The 23,654-nt window shown below is 41.8% G+C and overlaps 1 protein-coding gene across 4 annotated transcripts in view; it reads left to right on the top strand.

Annotated features, from left to right (window-relative positions):
• ARMH4 (armadillo like helical domain containing 4) overlaps nucleotides 1-23,654 on the top strand; it is a 148,640-nt gene that overhangs the window by 56,804 nt on the left and 68,182 nt on the right. For 3 of the 4 annotated variants that reach the window (XM_079914450.1, XM_079914448.1, XM_079914451.1), the window contains exon 5: nucleotides 945-1,160. In XM_079914450.1, coding sequence (XP_079770576.1) covers nucleotides 945-1,160 — 216 coding nt within the window. Of the gene's footprint in view, nucleotides 1-944; nucleotides 1,161-1,344; nucleotides 22,560-23,654 lie in introns of those variants that run through there. The other variant, XM_079914449.1, reaches the window with a different exon arrangement.

A 23,654-nucleotide genomic window follows, 5' to 3' on the forward strand; every position in this document is an offset into this window, starting at 1 on the left:
ACACCTCCCTCTCCTCTTTACCATCTAAAGAGCGTTCCCTGTTGCAGTCACCACTGTGTTCAGAGCCAACGGGGAGACCAAGGAAAAGGCCTTCAGTGGATTTTGTGGGCCCTTGTCTGGGGCTTCAGAGGTGCCTTCAGGATGTGGGTGGGGGCTCAAAGTATTCCTAGAAAATTAAAATTAATGAAATAAAATGAAATTGGGGGCCTTATGTTTCCTAATCCAACACTTTTTGAAGCGTCACAGATGACACGCTGTGAATTTAACTCTTATGATGATGGTAATGATAATGATTTTTTTCATGTGTTGCTTTTCTGACTGTCCTTGATCAATATTTCATTTCCCAGTCCCCTTTAGAATTGTATGGAGAACGTTGATGTAATGGTTTCCCGTCTCTTGGGTCACTCCTCTGTAACGAGCACAGATACAGGTGTGGATTTATGGACCTCTCACTTAACACTGTTGTGAGTTCTACTCACTAATGTGGAAGAAGAACAGAAAGAAAACTGTGCCAACATAATAATTCTCTTGTTTAGTATTATGAGATAGAAAGAGATTGGAACACTCCTTTTAAATTCTGTTAGTGTTTCAGTGTGCTTTCTAACAGATAAATCTTTAATGATCTCCAGAAAACAGGAAGAGGATGTTTCCTACCCTTGTAAGTACAAATATGGCTTTAACAAAAATCCGTATTACCTGAACTTTGACTCCCAGTAAACATGATGCGTGATAATCATCTGACGCAGCTGTGGTTTTGAAAGTTTAAAATGTGAGAATACGGTGGGCATGTAATCCCGCAAAGCCCATGTTGCTCAACTTTAGCTATACAATTTGTGTGAAAAGGCCAATCATGATTGTTTTGTAGTGTTTGGGTCATTTCAAAAGATTCATTTGTATGCACTCACTGTATTTCTTCATGTTCCCTTTGCTTTCTTCTTGCCTAGAGGGAGAAGAAGATGAGGATGAAGAAGATGAGGAGGATAAAGATGCAGACTCCCTGGATGAGACCTTGGCTGGTGACACCGAGCTGCCTGGGTTTACTCTCCCTGGCATCACGTCTCAGGAACCTGGCTTAGAGCAGGGAAACGTGGTCTCTTTGGAGGGAGCCACCTACCAGGTGCCGGACACCATCGAGTGGGAACAGCAGAGTCAGGGCCTGGGTAAGAGTCATGTGTGTTTCTTTCCCTCCCATCTCCCCTCATTTTAGTTTTCTTAGGTGACAGCTTTCCTTCATTGGCATAGATTATGGAACAAAATGGATCTTCTGTTTATGGGTGTTTCAGCTGGGAAAAGGTTCTCAGTTCTTTCTTCACTATGTTTATATTTATGCTCTTCAATACTCAGGCTCCAGACAGTCTCCATCTGCCCACGAAGAGCACAGTTACCTAATTTTTGGAAGGAATTCCATCTTTCCTTCCCAGCTGGAGGACAGCTGTCGGCTTTGGGAGGACTTCCAAAATGGGAGGAATTGTGTGTAACCAGTCAGCTGCACAAGCAGCGTGAACGGACTGGAGTCGGAAAACAAATGGATTTTGTCATCCTCTGTCCTTTTAGAATTTCCTCCCTGGGGAAATCCTTCCTTCACTTCTGGGTGAGCTTGCAGCCGTCCCATGACTTTTCTGCTTGTTCTCGTGGTTGCATTTCATCATCAAATACAATCTTGTTTCAGCAGTTAGTGTCCAGACAGCTCCAAGCTTACTCTCTCTTGTGCCTGGCCTGGATGTTCAGTGAGAGTCTCCGCGGATGCAGGCTGACCCCAACTCTGACACTCTCTTCCTGTCAGCAGGGACGTTCCTCTGTCTGTCTCCTCTTACTTTTTTCTGGAGAGAGGCTATTATGCTCTGGGTGATTCTTTGAGGCCTCACTCTCTTGACTTGAGGGGAAGTGACCTCTTCTCCAAAGAAATCTCCTCCCTGAAACTCTTTTAGTTTTTAAAAGGCCCATTTATACCTTAAGTACAGCAGAGGTTAGATTTAAGGGTCATATAACCAGCGTTTGGAGTATTTCATTGAAAATTGGGATGTTGGTCTTCGACTTCGCTCTGGAATATCATACTAGTGTATCCTGGTGCCTCGGTTGAAACTTCCAATTCAGAATCTTATTACATATGATTTCTTAAATATTGTTCTCCTCTCCTCCCATGAACACTCTTTCAGATTAGTGATGAGGAAGGGTAAGTGCATTAAAATGAGTATGGAGTGGGAAAGTCGCATCATCTGTTTATCACACGATTGTGTAGTTTAAAACAAGCTCTCTCGCTTTTTTCAAAGCTCAGACTGAAGTTGGTAAACCTTTAAAAGTTTGCAGTCAAAGGGGGAATCCTTTCCCTAATCTCTAAAACTAAGGAAACATGCATAAGGATCTTTAATGTCATCTTCTCTTCCATTATAGAATTCTTTCACGAGCTGTCCTTTAGATTTGGTTAATTAATTTATCCAAAAAATGGAAAACCTACTACGTTCCTTTGCAAGGCATTGGAAACACAGAGAAGAACAAGGCAGTGCCTTTTATTGATCAGAGCAGAGCCCACTCGTAAAGGCTTCAGTGCAGGGTGGATGAATTCTATAATAAAAGTAGAGTTATAGGTGGCCAGAGCAGAAATGTAGAAGGGGGCCATTTAGAGTAGCTTGGAGAGTTCAGAGCTGTCACTTGAAGGATATATAAATAGGAGATAGCTTGCAGGAGAAAGAGGTCAAAGACAGAACATACACAGAGGCATTGGAGGGATGAAAGAGCATGGCATAATACAGATGGGTTGGCAAAGAACGTTGTAAGTGGGTAAAAAGAAGCTCTAGGAGATACAACAGCAGACAAGGCTGGAAAGGTAAGGTAAACAAGGATGCATCACGAAGAGTGGTGACTGCCAAGAGGCTTTCCCTTGTCCTTTATGAAAACCATTCTAGTGATAGTGCAGTGGAGGAACAGGGGAGGAGCGTGAGACTGGGGAGAGAGAAAGGCCGCTTATGAGACCAATGAAATGTCCATGTGAGGAACGAAGGCGTGAACTAAGGCAGAGGAAGTGGGATGAAGAAAAAGGAGCCAACCTGAGAGCTTTTCGTCACGGGTACTAACTGATTTGGGGGGATGAAGAAAAATAGAGAGTTGAGGATGATTTCTAGGTTTTTAGCCTGGGCGAACAGGTGGAGCGTGATATCTCTGATGAAGAGAGAGAATAGAGAGAGTGACGTGAACTTGGCGTATTGGGGAGATGATGAGCTAGTTCCGGGCACATTGAATACGAGGAGCCTGTGGGGTGTCCAGGATGGACTTCGATTTTGAGTCTTGAATTCAGGGAAGAAGTCTGTGACTGAGAAATTATTCTGGGATTATCACCCTCTAGGTTGGCATAAAGGTTGTAGTTGAAAGGTACCTGGGATTTCCTGTGGAAAATGCTTATGGTAAGCAGAGGAAGTGATGAAGGATGGACTTCCACTGGACAGGCAGAAGGTATCATACATGTGCATACAACGCTGTATTTACTAAATTATTTCCTGAACAAATCCGGCATGTAATTGAGCAGTAATTACTTTAAAAACATATCAAATGAGGGCTTCCCTGGTGGTGCAGTGGTTGAGAGTCCGCCTGCCGTGCAGGACACACGGGTTTGTGCCCCGGTCCGGGAAGATCCCACGTGCCGCGGAGCGGCTGGGCCCGTGAGCCATGGCCGCTGAGCCTGCGCGTCCGGAGCCTGTGCTCCGCAATGGGAGAGGCCACAACAGTGAGAGGCCCGTGTACCGCAAAAAAACCCCCCGAAAAACAAAAAAAACATATCAAATGAAACTGCTAAAAGCTTATAAATATATCAAAATATTATCAAAATATTATAAAACAAACACAAACACTGGCCTGGGAACATGTGAATAAATATTTAGTCTGAAATGCACCTGTTCTACATGAGCTGGTTGAGATCAATAAAATAAAATACAAAATACCAATGTAACTTATTATAGAGGTTAAACACAAAGACAAAAATCTACACATCAAGTGACTCCTCAGGTAGTGGATTTATAATATGGAAGGATCATGGATCATGGACAGTTGGACAGTCTTTTAAGTATGGGTTGGGTGAATATTTAGGGACTGTACCCCTTTACTAGAGAGAGGGTTGCTTTTGTACAGAGGTACTCTATGGAGGCCATATGGCATCTATTCCTGGATTGTGGTCCAGGAAGCCAATTTTCCCCACTTAGGAAGCTGGCTTACCATTTATGATAATTATAAGCAATTGGAGAGGCTATGAATCTTAGAAAAATCTGTAGCGGTTACAATTCAAGGGTAACATGATCATTTGGGCTCTAGCCTTTTTCAACACAAATTTACCATTGAAGAAGAGTCAAATTTTTAAAAAATTGACTTTATTGAGGTATAAATTATATACGATAAACTGCACTCAGAGTATGCAATTCGACGAGTCTTGACAGTTGTCAAGATGGAGGCTACACTCATGTGGCCTCCATCTCACTGAAAATGCAGAGTATTTCCATCACTTCCCTTTTGTCCCCCCAATGATTCCTCATGCCCTTTGCAGTCTGTCTCTCTCTCAGTCCCCAATCCCTGGTAACTACCGATCTACTCATATTACTACAGATTAGAGTGCATTTTCTAGAATTTTATATAAGCGGAATCGTATAATATATACCTTTATGTACCTGGCTTCTCTCACTTAGCAAAATGATTTTGAGATTCAACCATGTTGTGGTCTGTATCAGTAATTTGTTCCCTTTTTATAGCTGGGTAGTATTCAATAGTATGGATATACCACATTTTGTTTATCTAGTCACCTGTTGATGAACAGTTTTTGGCTAATAGCAGTTACATTTTAAGGTGTGTAGGGTATGAGGCACAGGACAAATAGCCCTACTGTCCCCCTGTCCTGCCTCCTGATTCCAGCCTCCATGCATGGCTAAGGTTTCTTAAATTAGTGATACCAATTTAGTGATTTGCTATGCTTTTTAAAGTGATTTCCCCAAGTCCTGAATTTTTATTTCATATCAGATTTTTCCTTTTAATAAAACTTACCATTTTCCTGGTTGTCTCCTACCTTTTACTTTCACTTCTTTTCCTGATATCTTCAGTTTGCCAACATGTTTTTAGCATTGTCGTTTTCGTGGGAACCAAAATAAGGAACAAATCTTTCAAGCCCTTCCTTTTTTTCCACTGTGGGAAGACTGGGTTGGAGTAGTAGTGTCTGGGTCTAGGATTTTATTAGCTCACCAACTTTTTCTTGGAGGGACAGGAGTATTTCCTAGTAACTCAAAATAAGTGACAACTTCTGGATCAATGTTCATTGATACAGTTTCCTAAATGTTCTCAGGTCACGTGCAATAGAGGGAAACCTCCCCTATTTGTGATGGATTTTGTGGTACCAAGAATAACGGCTCTTGCTGATATGATTAGGTTAAGGATCTTGGGAGGGAGAGGTTATCCTGGATTTTCTGCAAAGGCCCAGTGTGATCACGAGTGTCCTTATAAGTGAGAAGTATCAAGTCAGAGTCAGAGAAGGAGATGTGATGACAGAAGCAGAGGTCAGAGTGATGTGGCCATGAGCAAGGAATTCTGGCAGCTTCCAAAGCTGGAAAAGGCAAGGAGATGGATTCTCCCCTTGAGCCTCTAGAAGGAACACAACCCAGCTGACACCTTGATTTTTAGTCCCTCAAGACCCATTTTAGACTTTTAACCTCCAGAACTGTAAGGTAATAAATTTGTGTTGTTTTGAGCCCCTAAGTTTGTGGTAATTTGTTACAGCAAAAATAGGAAACTAATACAGATTTCAATAAGTATTTCATGAGCAGCTTCCTTTTAGAAGTAGAGCTTGTGTGGCAGCTGTAGTCTGAGTGTGAGTGTTGTAAACTTAACTATAGTTTTTTCTTAATGAATCACTAAAAATGCAAAGATTGAGACCTTTAAAAAGTAATCCAGTTTAATATAATTATACTTTAATTGGTCATCTTATTCATTCCTATTTTTAAGTGGATTATTTTTATTTATAGACTATCACATCCTATTTTACAATATGAATGGTATTCCAAAGCAAATGCTAAAACCCATAGAAACCTTTAAAAATGAACAGATTGAAGTGGGTAGTTGGGATTGGCTAAAAATAATACATACTCTTTGAATAGATTATCGTTTCATTTTCTGTGCAGTAACAAGAGCAGAAAACTTAGATGACTTTCTGAGGCAAAGCAGTAGATCCACGGCTTAATTCTGTGCACTTCTGTTTTCTGTATTGTCACATACACATTGCTTGTAAAGCTCTGGAGAGAGAGAGCCCAATTTCTTGATCTTGCTGTTGGGAGGTGTGATTGTGGACTGAACTATAGAGGACAGAGAATCAGGAGTGAAAGTTCCATGTTATGACTGAGGTGCATTGATTGGTAAAGTGCTAGTAGCATATAGGAAGCTCTTTATTTACATATGCAGAGTCAATTTCTTTTCTGATCTAACAAGTTTATTTTCTTTTTTTTTTTTAACAAGTTTATTTTCAAATTTATTGGTAAGAACCTGTACAGAGAGCAGGTACTGTGACCCCCCACACCACTTCTTATCCTTTCACTATAATAAATCACACGATTATTCTTTTAAAAGTATAAAATCAATATGGGCAAAGTTGAGTCAACATATCTTTTTTTTTTTTTTTTTTTTTTCTACTGCGGTATGCGGGCCTCTCACTGTTGTGGCCTCTCCCGTTGTGGAGCACAAGCTCCGGACGTGCAGGCTCAGCGGCCATGGCTCACGGGCCCAGCTGCTCCGCGGCATGTGGGATCGTCCCCGACCAGGGCACGAACCCGTGTCCCCTGCATCGGCAGGTGGACTCTCAACCACTGCGCCACCAGGGAAGCCCAACATATCCATTTTAATGTTTAAACATTTGCAAGGTAATTAATGTCTGGTGATTCTTTCCTCTGTGCATTCTGTATCTGCTAGGATGCCTTTAGCTATACGTAGCAGAAACCTTAAGTTGACTTAAAGAGTAAAGAAATATATTTTCTCTGAAAACAAGAAGTCCAGAGATGGAGCTCCTGGGTCAGTTGACTCAGTAGCTCAGCTGTCATCAGTGACTCATGTTTTTCCACCTTGCTGCACTGTCCTCCTTGGGATGTTCACTTAGGCCCCAGGCTCTCCTCCGTACAGTTGCAGTGGCTGAAGCAGTTTCAGATGTCACACCTAGACAAGACATTGTTCAGACAAAGAAGAGGACTGTCTTTTTACTGCGTTTCTTCCTCAGGAGAGAGGAAGACTTTCCAAGAATCCCCCAGTAGAATTCTCACCACTGATCTGCTGGGATTAGGTCACATGCTCATTTCTAAACAATCACTGGCAAGGGGAATGTGATCACATGACTGGTGGAATGGATGGGGGCGTGTGTCAATCACTATACTTATCTATGATTTCTGTTTTTCTGTTTACTTCTCTTGTGGCTGGTTCTTATTCATGTTTCTTTTATCTTCCAAGAATCCTGTGACTAATCTTCTTAAACTAATATATTTATCTTAAATATGTTTTGAATTCATGAGTTCTGGATGAGGGCCCGAGGGTGGTGGTATTGTTCCAAGAAGAGACCATTTTTTGGCCACTTTATGGTTTGGTTGATGTTCTGAATAGATAAGGCTTCCAAAAGCCATCAATTAGTTAAGTGCAGAATTACTATAGCTGTCTTCACGTTTTATTCAAAAGCCTGCATCTAACATTGGGAGGGGTTCCTGATTTAGGAAGTGGAATATTTTTCTCTGGAGGTCTTTAAAAAACATGATAAGTATTCAATTAACAGTATAGAGCTGTTTGTGGAAAGCAGAAGAATGAAGAGCATTCATGTTTCTAGTTTTTCACCAGACATTCATAGAGCTAAGTGTGTGCTGTATGTTGTGGAAAGAGTGAGAGGTTGACCTGTAAAGAGATAAATTGCCATGGGGCAGAGAATGGTTCTATAGATGTGAGGCCAGTGGCTGAGCGATTACACAGTGGGGAATTGAATCATCATTTACAACCGGGGGTTTCTTTGAGTGGGCAGCCATCTTTGGGGTGTGACTTCGGGAGTGCTTGTGTGATCTCTAATTTATATCCCCCTCCCCATTTGAACATGGTGCCTACTCTTCAATATTAAGAACCTTCCTTTGGATTGCAGTAATATATCTTGAGAAGGCCTTACAAAAAGGCAGATCTGCTGTCTGGATAGGATAACCCATAAGATGTTATCGTGGATTTATTATTATTTATCAGGTTCATTACCTGGTGATTTAGGATGATTTTAATATGAAAGAAAGAGAATGTGTTTTGAATTGGTAGAAAGGTAGAATGAACTGTAGGCAAAGGTGAGGGGGTTCGGCCTCAGAGAAACTGAGCATTGGTCTGTGAGAAAGTCAGAGCCTTTGTCCTCAAACGTGTCAGCTCTTCTCTTTCTTCTCCCCATCATCCTTCTTGTTCTTTTAGAACACTTAACATGTAGCTAAGACTGAACACTTAAATATAGTGCAACACGGGCTGTGACAGCAAGAAAAAGATGCTGCATAAAAGATAGTGGGAAGTGTGAGACTTCAAACAACTCTTCACTGCAACAAATGTGAGTGTATTTTGGCATATAACGTGCTAAGCTGTGTATTATGAGGTTGCTCAGGAAGTTGCCGGGCTAACGTGGTTAAATATGTGTCAGGAAGGAGAAGGAAAGAAACCTTAATCCAACGTAACCAGCACGATGTGAGTGGCAGATTGGCTAAAGCCCCCTCACCAGTGGTTCTCACTCTTGACTGGAACCCCCTGGAGAGCGACACAAGATACTGATACCTGGGTCCCACCCACGGAGCACAGCTGCCCTAGACTGGGTCTGCTGGTTGTTCCCTTGGGGTGAGGCAGCTTCTGTTTGTGAAGGGGCTGGAGAAAGAGGATTGTCAGAAGTGTTCTGTGCTCTAGGAATTGAACCTCCATTAAGTAAAGATTTACATTGCTTGTAATGATCTTTTGTGTATTGGATTAGTGTGCCTTAAAAAAAAATCCAGCTTTTTACAGTCATATTGAGATTAAAGTCAATATCCATGGTTTAGTTTTCCCAGAAAGCCCATGGTCATGTTGATTTCGGATGCACGTAGCAGTAAGTGGCATCTTGCAGCATGCAGCACGAGCGGTAGCTGGAAGCAAGATCTTAGTTCCCGGACCGGGAGTCCTAACCACTAGACCACAGGGGGCAGTGGCTAGGACCTGGATCCCTAATTCTTGCCTGCCTTGTCAAGAATGAATTCACGTGAGGAGGCAAAAGGTAAAGAGAAAAGTAAAAAGTTTATTGGAAAAGCAAAGTACATGTGGAAAGATGCACGGGCAAACTCAGAGAGTCGCGCCTTTGGGAAATACTTAAATTCTTTATAAAAGGGCAGTTTTCCAGGTCTTTGTCTTCCTTCTGGCCAATCATCTTGTTTTGTCCCCCCTGGCTAATTTGTCTCAGGACCCTCCCCTTAGGTGCGCACGCACCTTTCAGCCAAGATAGATCTTGACGTGAAGGCGTCTGGGAGAAGCAAGTCTCGCTGTGGCCTGGCATCGTCCCCTGACTTTTGACCTGCAAGGAGCCTTTCTGCGCGTGTGTAGTGTCTCCCTTGCCCCAAGGATGGGAAGTATATGGCCTCTTGATCCTTTACTCAAACAAGGTCTGGCTCCTCTCTGCTTCTGCCACAACTGTTATCTTAAGGCGTCCACAAGAGACAAAGCCTGGCTTTTTACCCTGTTTCAGTTGTTACGTCCATTTTGGGGTGCAAACAGGAGGCTGACTGTAAATGCCTAACCTGGAGCCCACCTATCTCCTATCTCAGGAAATGTAAACAGGAGGCTAGTTGTGAGTGTCTGGCCTGAAGCCCACTTTTTCCTGCTTCATGAAATGTAAACAGGAGGCCAGCTGTAAGTGTCTTACCTGGGGCCTGTCTGCCTCCTGCCTCAACATGACAGACTTCTACATCTGTACCATGGAGGTCTGTACCCTGACCTCTGCATCTGGAATGAGTGAGCACCTCCAGATGTGAGTTTCCTTGAGTAGGCACCTGCCTTGGAGTTACTTGGAGTTCCTTCCTGTCCTCAGATGGTACCCAGGGTTTCTGGGTTTAAGAGTAATGCCATTTACTCTTTCTTTGGAAAGAACTGAATTATTTTTCTGAGACAAGAGGAGCAGAACTCGGGTGTAGACCTCCTTTTTCCACATTAGGCAGGACACACTGATGCCAAAGTTTAAATTAGAGATTGTGATCCCTGCCTCTCCCCACCTCAGGAGAATGAGTGCTTAAGGGATGTTAGGTCTGCAGAGCAGGATGCCTTCCAAGTCCAAGAAATCATTTCTTCATAGATCTTTCCATTTGAGCTGTTGGTTACTTGCAGATTAGCAGTAGTTGGAGATTTCTAGGGGAGAAAATCTGTCCCCATGCCTGTGGTGAAAAATCTGACAAACTCAGGATTTTAGGTTTTAAATGCATTTATTTCCTGAGTTTTCCATTTATTTATTTTTAACCTGTTATATTGTAGGTATTTTTGTTAGAAGCCATAAATCCTCTTTTTAGCCTGGGGTAGGTTATAAGTAGGTTAAATACATAAAAGTGAATAGACTTCCTTCCTGCTGCCCACTTCCAACCGTGCTCGCAGATATGTTCTGAGGACACCTGTCTTGAACCAAAAATCAAAAAGATAGCTGGCCAAGGCTAAACAAGACCAGGTTCTGGCCTAAAAAGAATGTAATGTATTCTGGGTTTTTTTCTTTCATTTTGGTGTTCATGACACTTCTGATGAGCAATTATGTATAATGGCTACAGTCAAACTTTTATATTCCTTCAGCATAGGAAATGTTAAGTCATTTGGAAGGAGGAAAGGATTGATGGCATGGATGACTTTGTGGGTTGTGTTAAATTTTCTTTTTAGGACTGACAGTTAATGATTTTTCACAGCTATATGCAGGACTTTTGCACCAAGAATTTCAGGCAGACTGGAATTGAGGCTTTGAAATTCATTAATTCCAAGAGTGGTAGAACTCAGATCATTAACACACACACACACACACACACACACACAGAGTTCCCTTTGCCCAAGTCAGCTGTGGGACACTGCAAATTCCCTTATTCTCCTCCAAAGATTTCTTTTGAGAAAACTAGTGAGGAGTCAACTCTAAGTCTCAAACGCTAATGAGGGAAACTAGTAGAACAGAGTTAGTGGAGAGCACAGTGGCAGCCACAGCCCCATCTGCAGCTAACTCCCCTATTCATAAACCTTCCCTGGGGATGTTCCTGTGTGGAGGAAGGGAAATCAGTCTTCGTTGTTAAAACATTGATCTTTGTGCCGCTGGGTCTCTCCAGTACTTTAGTAGTAGGTTCTGTGTGATCTCAAAGAACTGCCAACCTCTCAAACTGGCCTCAGGAAGCCAGAGCTATTTTTGAAATTCAGAGGATTGGTGGTGCGAATTAAAAATACACCACAGCAGAAGTGAAGGAGAGATTGAATATAAAATCAAGGAATCAGAGATTTTCATCAGGTAACTCAGGGATTCAACAGTTCATGGGTAGGAAGCATTTCTTATAAGTGTATTTGTTTCTTTTATACACCCCTGATATATTCAAGGACCTCCAGGGTCTGTCTGGGGTCTGTCTTCCCTTCTCGTTTCTCTCGACTGCTTTGTCCAAGACCTCTGCCTTCAGCGGGCTGTAATCACTGTCACCAGAACATGCATCAGACATTTCCGGACCTGGCATTTTTTTTCTACCATTATTCTTTTTTCCTGGGATGGTCTTCTCCATTTTCTGTCTGTCTGCCCCCACCCCCCGCCCTGGCTCTCGCTGAAGCCTTTCCTGGCAACCCTAACTCCCACTCAGTCCTCCCCTGTGAAACTCCCCCAGCCGTTCTCGGCAGTAGGGCTCATTTCCACTCCACCATCTCATTTTGCTTAGGACTTTTTTGGAAGTGCACAATATCTAGTACTCAGCGTTGAGTACTGTTGATTGATTAAAAGGGGGTTCTCTTCCAGCTGGTAGCCATGCTGGACCTGAAGGGGACGGGACGGGAAGGGGCATGTTAAATGGAGTTACTTGGATTTGTGGAAAAAATGGTAACTGATCAGGTGCTGAGGGTTCCCCATAATGCTTATAACTGAGATTAAACTTAAATATCACATGACAGGTAGGACTTCATGTGATCTTAACTTTCTCTGGTTCTCTCTACTTACTTCAAAATAGTTTTTACATCTACAAAGCCTTTAGTAATGAACTAATTATAGCATGCCTTCAGGTCATCGGCCATAGATAACATTTTGAGGCTAGGTTTTTTTCTGGAACATAATCTAATGTTTTATTTTATTTTTTCCAGCTGTATTGATTAACATAACATTGTGTGCAACGTGTTTATTTGATACGCTTATATACTGCAAAATGATTACCGTCATCGCATTAGCTAACACCTGCACTGTGTTGAGTAACTACCTTTTCTTTTTTGTGGGCAGCAATCTAACATTTTAGAATGGGTTTTTAGAATGAGCTTGGAGTGATTCTACACCGTTTAATGAGCAGACCTTGAAAATGCTGGGCCAGCTACCTTCATTACCTTCGAATCTGAATCAGTGAGAATCAAATGATTGCATTCTCGTAGTGATCAATCATTTAAAAAACTTCCAAATAGCTAATTAGGTGCCTTAATAGCGATAAGGCCTTTGATAGCTTCTGCCGAAGAATAAAAGCAGCCATGGCATCATCTACATGGAAGTGAGAAATTTATTAAACCTGATTCGCTTTGCCACCGGATCATTGCTTCCCTGAGTCAGAGAACTGAGTTGTCTTTTTGTATCTCACTTCTGGCTGGAAGAAACTTATAGTATTTTAAATGTTTTAGGGTTCTGTTTTGAACAAATTTTTTCTCTTTTTATGTCTTTGAGGCCCTTTAAAAGGCCCTGGATCGTAGGTTCTTGTATCAAAGGTTTAAAAAAAAAGTAAATTTGGACTTGTTGATTTAGGAAGAGCCTTCTGGAACTAAAGCCAAATATCTCAGCTTCACATCATTCATCTTTATTTCTGTTAATGATCTGTGTGAGATAATAGACGTAATGCTTTCCAGAAGTTGAAGCCCTTATCTGTATTTTCATGATTAAACTATATTGAATTAGAGAATTGGAAAAAAAATCACATTTCATTCATTAGGAATGAATTTCTTATGTGAAAATTCAGCAGTCACTTTTCCTTTGGAGAGCTAAAAAAGGATTCTTGGAACTAAGGGAGAAAATAATCTCTTCATCAGCTACAGTTAATATAAACATTGATAAGGCACATTATATCTGAGGAGAGTACTCTGAACTAATTTCTTTGTAATCACAGTGCACTCGTAGGCTCAGCTGGGGAATTAGTAACATATGAAAACATCTAGTAGGCTCTTCTGGGAATTAAGAAATACAGAGAGGACTGCAAAAAAATTTCAGAAATGAAGAAACTGAGTATAAATTGTCGTCTTTGAAAAATACAGAGGAAAGTAAACAAAGATGATGTTAAAAAGCTTCCAGGGCTTCCCTGGTGGTGCAGTGGTTGAGTCCACCTGCCGATGCAGGGGACAGGGGTTTGTGCCACGGTCCGGGAAGACCCCATATGCCGTGGAGCGGGTGGGCCCGTGAGCCATGGCCGCTGAGCCTGCGCGTCCGGAGCCTGTGCTCCGCAATGGGAGAGGCCACAACAGTGAGAGGCCTGCGTACCGCAAAAAAAAAAAAGAAAAAAAGCTTCCAATTATGTTAAAACAAAATTGAGAAAGTAGTGAAAACAGTGTCCTTATCTCTTGATTTGAAGTTACATGATGCTAAAGTGAATTAATCCAATGTTATAGGTCTGCTGTGTTAAGAATCTGGAATATTTGTAGTCTCCCCAGTTTGATTTGTCTTCCTTAATTTGGATCAGAGAAAGAATGCACTTAACTTTTGCATTTCAGAAAATAGAGCAATTCAGTAATTTCCCCCTCTCTACTGAGATCATAAAAAGAAGATGCTAAATCCTCAAAGCTTAGCTTAGTGATCAGGTGAGGTTGAAGTCAGCCAGTTCATTTCATTTCAGCATTTGAGAATTAACGACCACGGAGTTCTGATTTTCCAACTAAGAACTTTTCTGATTTTCTGTTGGACAGAAAGATTTTTCCACAGAATCTGGCACAAAATATAGATATGTGTCCAACAAAGAATGCCCAGTTTCAATTCATGTGAAGAATCTTTAAAATAAACTTTACAAACATCCAGATTATCAAGACCCAGGGAAAGAATTTAAAACAGAGGAGTGTTTACAGCTGAGGGAATTGTGATTTATGCTTTCCACCTCTAAGTTTTCCTGCAGGGCTGAAATCTTTCTGAAATAATGGGATTTGAATTTCAAGCTGCTCCTCTTGAAAGAGGACAGCAACTGTTTGGAACAGGATGGCTTTGATGAATCCTTGGGGATAAATGCTCCAAGTAATGTCGGCAGCTTCCAACAGCATAAGGTTTGATATGAAGTCAGCCACAGGCACCAGGGTAACTACCACCTTGTTTATCACAAGCTTGATAAAGTATTGCACATCCTGCAGGACCACGACCTTGGGCTTCTGAGCCCTGCCATGTGGGAAGCGGGTGGGTGATGGAGGCCATGCACACAGAGCTAAAGTGAAGAGCTGTTGCTAGGTAGGCCTTACTATTCAGGGCTGAGCCACAGAAACCACAGATAGTTCTAAAAACAACTCATTTACTTAATCCACTAATGAAAAGGAGGTAGGGGAAAACCATGGAAAAAATCATGATGCGGGGGAAGTTTGTTGTGTTCTATTTTCTTCCTCCTTCTCCCTGGTCATCATCCTTATAATCCTCGCTTTCCACCCTTCCTTTCAGCACTGGTAGTGGCCACCCAGGACTACCCTGGGATCCAAAGAGGCTTCAGTCTTCTCTTAATCCCTTTCACTATATCAGAACACTCTTTCTTTAAGAACATGGTTTAAAGACTTTGAGGGACCATCAATAATTCACAGTTGTTAAAAGATATATTTTTATTTTTATTTATTTATTTTAAAATAAATTTATTATTTATTTATTTTATTTTTGGCTGTGTTGGGTCTTTGTTGCTTTGCGTGGGCTTTCTTTAGTTGCAGCAAGCGGGGACTACTCTTTGTTGCGGTGTGCAGGCTTCTCATTGTGGTGGCTTCTCTTGTTGGGGAGCACAGGCTATAGGCGCACGGACTCAGTAGCTGTGGCTTGCGGGCTCTAGAGCGCAGGCTCAGTAGTTGTGGTGCATGGGCTTAGCTGCTCCACGGCATATGGGATCTTCCCAGACCAGGGCTCAAATCCATGTCCCCTGCATTGGCAGGCGGATTCTTAACCACTGCGCCACCAGGGAAGCCCCCAAAAATATATTTTTAAAGAAGATATAATTATAATTCTTGATATAAAATGAACATGTGTCAAAGATTTTTAAAAGCTTATTAATTAATAAAGGAACCAGGCGGATGCCACAACTTGTTCAAAGGAAAGATCAAAGAATCACAAATTTACGTGGAGTCAAGGACTGTTTCAAATTTTGCTCCAACTAAACCATAAAATTTGCAAATCACTTGTGTATTGTCAAATAAACTCAAACTTTTAAACAACAACAACAAAAAAATTTACAAATGGATGCATGACAGACTTTTTCCGAGGTATGAGGGCTGTTTCTCCACTGGACAATTAATTTTCTCGTCTAGAGAAGAATTATTTGTATGGCTATCAGTTATCTGCAATTTAAAGAGTTGTGAAAGAGTCCAAAGGTGATTCAGAGCCCTAAAGGGAATCAGATAATTCTCAGGGGCTCCAACACTCTATTAAAAGAATATTCAGTAATGTCTTCCTTATCTCAAAGAATACCTTGTAGACTTAATTTGTTTGGAAGCATTTTATTGTAAAAGAATACATGTTAACTGAAAGAACTGAATGGTAGACTTTGGATAAATGGGGATGTATCTGTCAGGGAAGGTCAGTTGCTGTAACAAACAATTCCAGTCTCAGTGGCTTAACAGTAGATTTATTACTTCCCCTCTTCACAGTTCCACTGTCACTAGTTACACCTCCACCAAGTGTCTCCACTATCTTCTTGGGCCTATGTGACCTCAGTGGATCCTCTGCATCCAGCCAGGAGGCAGGAAAAAGAGGAAACTTAGGGAAGCCTGCTTGTAATTCCTCAGCCTGGAATGGACTCATTTTCCTTCCACTCAGATTCTATTGGTGAAAACTAGTCATGTGACCCCACGCGGATGAAGGTGGGGCAGATGGTGGTGGTCGTGGTCATGGTGGTTATTGCAACTTAGCTGAATCAAAACCAGCTTGGTGACCACTTGCATTTTCAGGGGTGTGCTTCCAGGGACACTTCCTCTAGGAAGGCAAACCCCAGAGAACTGAGGAAAACTCAGTTTTCTATTTATAAATTATTACTAGATCCTTAGTGATGAGCAGAACACAGTGTCAGCTCTCCAGGAGCATATGAGTCATGGGGACGAAACTCTATAATGTGAGGCAGGAAGTGACATATGCTGTGGAAAAAATGCTCTGAAAGTACATAAGGGTGAAATAGTAATTTTATTTATTTATTTATTTATTTATTTATTTATTTAGGCTTCATTGGGTTTTCATTGCTGGGTGTGGACTTCCTCTAGTTGTGACAAGTTGGGGCTACTCTTCGTTGTGGTGCGCGGACTTCTCATTGCGGTGGCTTCTCTTGTTGCGGAGCATGGGCTCTAGGCGCGTGGCCTTCAGTAGTTGTGGCTCACAGGCTCAGTAGTTGTGGCTCGTGGGGGTCTAGAGCGCAGGCTCAGTAGTTGTGACACATGGGCTTAGTTGCTCCGTGGGATCTGGGATCTTCCCGGACCAGGGCTCAAACCCATGTCCCCTGCTTTGGCAGGCGGATTCTTAACCACTGCACCACCAGGGAAGTCCTGAAATAGTAGTTTCAACCAAGGGGAACCATGGAAAGTATTAGAGACAACATGCAGGGCGACAGTTGAAAGCCTAGAATTTGGAGTCACGACATCCTGAATTCAAGTCTTCTCTTTGCTGCCATTGACTCTGGACAAATCTTTTACTTCTCTGAGCCTTGGTTTTCCTAACTCTGAAAAAGGGCATCATAACTGTTAGCTCATAGGGTTATTGTAACTTTACATGTGTAGGTATATACATGCAAAGTGAAGCAGAAGGTCATTTATATGAGATTTTGAAGGTTAGGTCGACTTCAACAGGCAGAGAAGGCAAGGGACCTGGTAAGAAAGACTCCTGGGTTCTGTCCTTTCCTCCGTATTTTCTCAAGGAGCTTGTATACATTGGGAATTCCCAGTAAGACTATAGGTAAGGAGAGGGAATCCACTGCCCAGCACAAATTGGAAGACCTAGATGCTCTTGAGAGTGCAATAGTTGAATTATTTAAAAATCTGACAAGGATTTCTAGTGGCTTTTGCTGATTCATTCTTTTTTTTTTTCCAGCATGACCCAGTGGTTGTCCACCCAACACTCCATTAACCATTCGGTTTAAAGAGTGTAGTGTGAGGAGATTTAAAGTGATTGCCTGTCTTAGAGACAACACAAATAATTGATCAGAGTTTTTCACTTTTCAGATATTACTTCTTCAAGCTGTAGGTAAGGTTTCTGTGTCTTTCCTATATTTTTGCCTTTAAGGGTTATTTTTCCCCAGGTTAATTATATATTTTAATGTTTGGAACAGGATAATTATGGAATTCTGTTAGGAAAGAAAAACTCACAACATGACTATTTTCAGGACATTTAGTATAAAGGCAGTAGCATTAAGATGTGAACTTGGAAATTGTGAGTCTTTTGTACGACTTAGTAGCCTCATGCAATTTTATATCCAACTTCTCTGTGTCCTGAATGTCTTAACAGTCATTTTATACAGCTGAGCGTAATCCTTAGGAAAAAGCAGGTGCGTGCTTCTTGACTGTTAACGTGCATCCAGATCACCTGGGGATCCTGATAAAATGTGGGTTCTGATTCAGTAGGTCTGAGGAGAGGTCTCAGATGCTGCATTGCTTCCAGGAGATGTCTATGCTGCTGGTCTGTGGACCACACTGTGAGGGGCAAGGGGCCAATGGGCATACTTTTTATATGGGAAGTTGAGGAAGCCTTACTTGGGAGATTAAGGGGTCTAGAGGTCTTTTTAAAAAGGAGTTAGAATTTTATAGTGTCTGCTTTCATTAAAGCTGCAGTTGGTTGGTCCTCTCTGTCCTCCATTAAGGACAGAATTTTCTAGATCCTTAGACTAGTTTTGGCTGTGCTTTAAAGTGTTTACTTATTTAATTTATTATTATTATTTTTTTACTCTTAATGATAGCGACAAGGGCATTTCATCTGTCTCTGCCTTAGTATCCTCAAAAGTAAAACCACCTGGCTGTTACCTACTGCAGAGGAGGAATGAGGATGGACTCTGCCACTCTTGGCTAGTGTGTGTAATCTTACTGACAGGTCTTCTTACTGTGAATCCAGCTACTCAGATCATTTCCATGGTTATTATCTGTGCTTATAAGAAGTTTGGAATTTTAGAACTTCCCTGTGGCTCGTAAGAGCAAAGTGCCAAGGAAGCCACTCCCCAGCTCCCTTCAGGTAAGGATCACAGGCTGAATCCTAAAGAAGAGCCACGTGAATGTGCCATTTATCACGGGAGAGTCCCAGTCAGAGCAGATTAGAACAGGGCAAATCCAGCCCTGCTCTTGGGAGAAAAAACATCAAAGTACATACTTCTTCAAATTTTTTATTGAACACCTACCTTTTACATAGCATTTTTAGGGGCACATAAATGTAGAGTAAAATTACCACCAGTTGTTGCTGGGTGCTTGCTCTGTACTCATATTGCAAAGCGCTTGATTTACTTTGCATCATTTAGCTCTCATAGGTAGATATCATTGTTCCCTGTTCACACTTAGGGGAACATCTGGGTGTCCCACAGGTCAGAATGGCTCCCAAATTTCCATGGTCTCAAAATGGCTGTGACATTTCCAGGTATCACATCCTGATGTGATAATGGCCAGCAGAAAAGAGGGATCATCTCTTCCTTACTATCTTTTAAAAGAAGGAAGACTCCTAAAAGCTGCTCAAAGGTCTTCCTTCATCTCTCATTGTCTGTAGTTATATCATGTGCTCATGTCTAAACCAATCACTAGCAAAAGAAATAGAACTACAATGGTCCCATTGCATTAATCTAGGGGTCAAGAGAGTATACATCAAATTCATCCTGATGCCTGTTCTTTAAATAAAGTTTTATTAGAACACAGCCCCACCCATTTTTTTTACCTATGGCCTATGGTTGCTTTCACCCTACCACAGGGGTCCCCAACCCCCGGGCCGCAGACTGGTACCAGTCCGGCCTGTTAGGAACCGGGCCACACAGCAGGAGGTGAGTGGAGGGTGAGCGAGTGAAGCTTCATTTGCTGCTCCCCATTGCTGACATTACTGCCGGAACCATCCCCTGCTCTCCCCACCCCCATCCATGGAAAAATCATCTTCCACGAAACCGATCCCTGGTGCCTAAAAGGTTGGGGACTGCTGCCCTACAACATCAGAGTGGAGTAGTTGCAACAGAGACCTTATGGCGCTGCAAAGCCAAAAATATTTACTGTCTGGTGCTTTATAGAAAAGGTTTGCTTACTATTGGCTTAGATGAGTCAGAATCTACATCCTGCACCAAAGAGGGGATATTTGGATAGAATTGGGGTTCTATCAACAAAGGAGTGAGTGGCTGTTGGCTAGGCCACCAGCAGTGACTGCTACAGAAGGGCATCTTTCTTCCAATGAAGCAGATGTGCTTTGAAGGACATTTGTGTAGGAAGGTAGCTGTAACCTCAGTGACAGTACAGCCTCCTAGGTTGAGGCTAGGTATAGAGTATTAAATGGGAATAAAAATAGAAAGAAGCAGAAGTGATGTCTCCTAGGTCTTGGCGTGTGGAAGATGTGAACAATCCTTCCAAAATTCAGACCACTGGGAATTCCCTGGTGGTCCAGTGATTAGAACTCAGTGCTCTCACTGCTATGGGCCTGGGTTTGATCCCTGGTCGGGGAACTAAGATCCCACAAGTCAGCAGTGTGGCAAAAAAAAAAAAAAAAAAATATTCAGACCACTAAACAAGTGCCAGGTCCCATGTAGTTCCCAGTGGTCACATGAAGTTGTGACAGGGAGCAGAGCAGCTCCTAAGCTTTTGTCTTGCCCTGGTGACGGTTTTAAAGTCTGAAGATGAAGGAGACAAGAGGAACTGCAAATCCAAACAAGGCAGAACTGCTAGCTGAAATGTAAGAGGCAATGTCCATTTCATCTTAAGGTAGGAGGGATTGCTGGGCTTATTTAACCGTACTCTGGACTTCAGCAAAGCAAATGTCAGGAAGCTAAGAAAGTAGTCTAATCTCTGTTCATTAACTCTAAATGGCACACAACTCAAGACTGGTATGATTGGTACTAGTTCCTAAAAATTTCTGTTAACTAAAATGATAGTACAACTAAAAATGAACCTGATGAAGAAGAAAAGGGTGGAATTTTAAAGACCAATGTGGTTTCAAGAGGAATTTGGATTTCAGAAGATGTGTGTATGTGAGCAGTGGAGTCATAAAGAGGAGATATGGAGATATGTATATGTATAGCTGATTCACTTTGTTATACAGCAGAAACTAACACACCATTGTAAAGCAATTATACTCCAATAAAGGTGTTAAAAAAAAAGAAAAATGTGGATTCAAACCCTGGTTGTATCACTTACTAACTTGGCGAACTTGAGAGCATTATTTGACCTCTCTCAGCCTCAGTTTCTCCATTTGTAAGTTAGGATATAATTTTTACCCATACAGAGTATTCTTGGAGGCCAGTGTATCCACTCTTGCTCTTGACCTCATTTTTTTCACTTTGAGACATTGTTGCATCAGTTGTCACTCTTGAAAATCTTTGGATCTTAATTATCCTTATAGGGAACAAAACCTTTTATAACTAGTGTGTCATTAATGGCTAAGAGTGGGTTAGCTCGGGGGCCATTAGGTTGTTTCCTTCAGCCTCCCCACCCCCTGCTCTGTGTGCCTACCAGATACACACTACCACGCACTCTGTGGGGCCCTCATGGGGCTTAAGAATGGTCTGGGGCATTGGCCATGGTGTGGAGAGCTCACAGGGTATTCAGAGGGGACTAAGCAAGGTTACGGCATGGACAGACATCACTGCTGCTGGCCAGTCAGGCTGAGGCCTTGATGCAGACAAAACAAAGTCCTGGTGGGTGGCCCTGACAGGAGGATCAAGCGGCTCAAGCCTGGGTTCAGCAGTGTGTTCTTGGCAGGGCAGCTGGTCTGCAGGCAGGCAGCAGTCATTCTCACGTGACTCCTGGGCACTCAGGTGATGCTCTTTCAAGTTCCCCTTTCCCAAGTCTCCTCTTAATCAGGTGGTGGCTCTCTTGCTCTCTTGGTCAGCTTCCCTAGGACCAACTTTCAATCCTACTGGGTTGCATATTTTTTCTTTTTGTTTTTAATCCAGGTAACATTGGTTTATAACATTACATAAGTTGCATGTGTACAACATTGTATTTATACTTCTGTACACCCTACAGCATGCTCACCACCAGAAATTTAGTTTCCATTCATCATCATACAGTTCATCCTCTTTACCCACTTTGCCTTCCCCCCAACTCCTTCCCCTCTGGTAACCCCTACTCTGTTCTCTTTATCTACTTGTTTGTTTTTATTTAGTTTGTTCATTTATTTTGTTTGTTTTTACAAAAATTATTTTAAAAATTTATTTAATTTATTTTTGGCTGTGTTGGGTCTTCGTTGCTGTGTGTGGGCTTTCTCTAGTTACGGCAAGTGGGGGCTACTCTTCATCGAGGTGCGCAGGCTTCTCATTTCAGTGGCTTCTTTTGTTGAGGAGCATGGGTTTTAGGCGCGTGGACTTCAGTATTTGTGGCATGCAGTTTCAGTAGTTGTGGCTCGCAAGCTCTAGAGCACAGGCTCAGTAGCTATGGAGCATGAACTTAGCTGCTCCGTGGCATGTGGGATCTTCCTGGACCAGGGCTCAAACCTGTGTCCCCTGCATTGGCAGGCAGACTCTTAACCACTGCACCACCAGGGAAGCCCTGTTTGTTTGCTTTTTATATTCCTCATATGAGTGAAATCAAACAGTATTTGTCTTTCTCCATTTGACTTATTTCACTTAGGATAATACCCTCAAGGTCCATCCATGTTGTCACAAATGGCAATATTTCATCATTTTTATGTCTAATATTCCATTGTATATCTATACATCACATCTTTTTTATCCATTCATGTGTTGGTGGACACTTAGGTTGTTTCCATATCTTGGCTATTATAAATAATGCAATATAGCTTTCAAATTAGTGTTTTTGTATTCTTTGGATAAATATGCAGAAGTGGGATAGCTGGATCATATGGTAGTTCTATTCTTTTTATTTTTTATTTTTTTTGCGGTACGCGGGCCTCTCACTGTTGTGGCCTCTCCCATTGCGGAGCACAGGCTCCGGATGCGCAGCCTCAGCGGCCATGGCTTATGGGCCCAGCCGCTCCGCGGCATGTGGGATCTTCCCAGACCGGGGCACGAACTCGTGCCGGGGGAGGCGGACTCTCAACCACTGCGCCACCAGGGAAGCCCGGTAGTTCTATTCTTAAGGTTTTGAAGAATATCCATACTGTGCTCCATAGCAGTTGCACCAGTTTCCATTCCTGTCAACAGTGTATGAGTGTTCCAGTTCTCACTTGTTAACTCTCCTCCTTTGCAGCTTCTCTTGCTTTATTAGCTCCTACACCCATTTTTATCCCTCTTCCATTTTCCAAAACTTTGTTCTCTCTTTCTTTCCAAAGAAATAAATATCTGGGTTGAAGTGAAAATAAACTTAGTCCTTTAATATCACTGAGCTACTTGCATAGGGAAGAAAAGATTGGACTTTCTTTCTTTCTTTCTTTGTTTCTTTCTTTCTCTCTCTTTCTTTCTCTTCCTTCCTTCCTTATTTCCTCTCTTCTTCCTCCCTCCCCCCTCTTTCCTTCTTTCTTCCTTCCTTCCTTCTCTTCCTTCCTTCCTTCCTTCCTTCCTTTCTTTCTTTCTTTCTCTTTCTTTCTTCCTTCCTTCCTTCCTTCCTTCCTTCCTTCCTTCCTTCCTTCCTTCCTTCCTTTCTTTCTTTCTTTCTTTCTTTCTTTCTTTCTTTCTTTCTTTCTTTCTTTCTTTCTTTCTTTTCTTTCTTTCCTCTTTTTCTTTTCTTCCCATAACACTAGATAGCAGTGATAGAAAGGATAATGATTTGAAGACTTAGGGGGTCACTCATCCCTGGCTTCATTCCCACAGTGATTTCCATATGGATATCTCTTCCATTTCCGTAAGCTTTCAGAGAAGAGGATTTGATCATCTTCCCTGGAAACTGATTACATTGCTCAATGATGAGAAAATTCTTCAACAACAAAAATAACATACACTTCTTGCATGTTTCATATGTACCAGGTATCGGCTATGATGCTAACATAGAAAAATTGATTTTAATTTATTATTTTTAATTGATGTGTAGTTGATTTACAATATTATATTAATTTTAGGTGTATAACATACTGATTTTGTATTTTTATAGATTATACTCCATTTAACGTTATTATAAAATAATGGCTGTGTTTCCCTGTGCTCTACAATATATCCTTGTAGCTTATTTATTTTACA

The sequence above is a fragment of the Stenella coeruleoalba genome (genome assembly GCF_951394435.1).
Source record: "Stenella coeruleoalba genome assembly, chromosome: 2".
Lineage (NCBI taxonomy): Eukaryota > Metazoa > Chordata > Mammalia > Artiodactyla > Delphinidae > Stenella > Stenella coeruleoalba.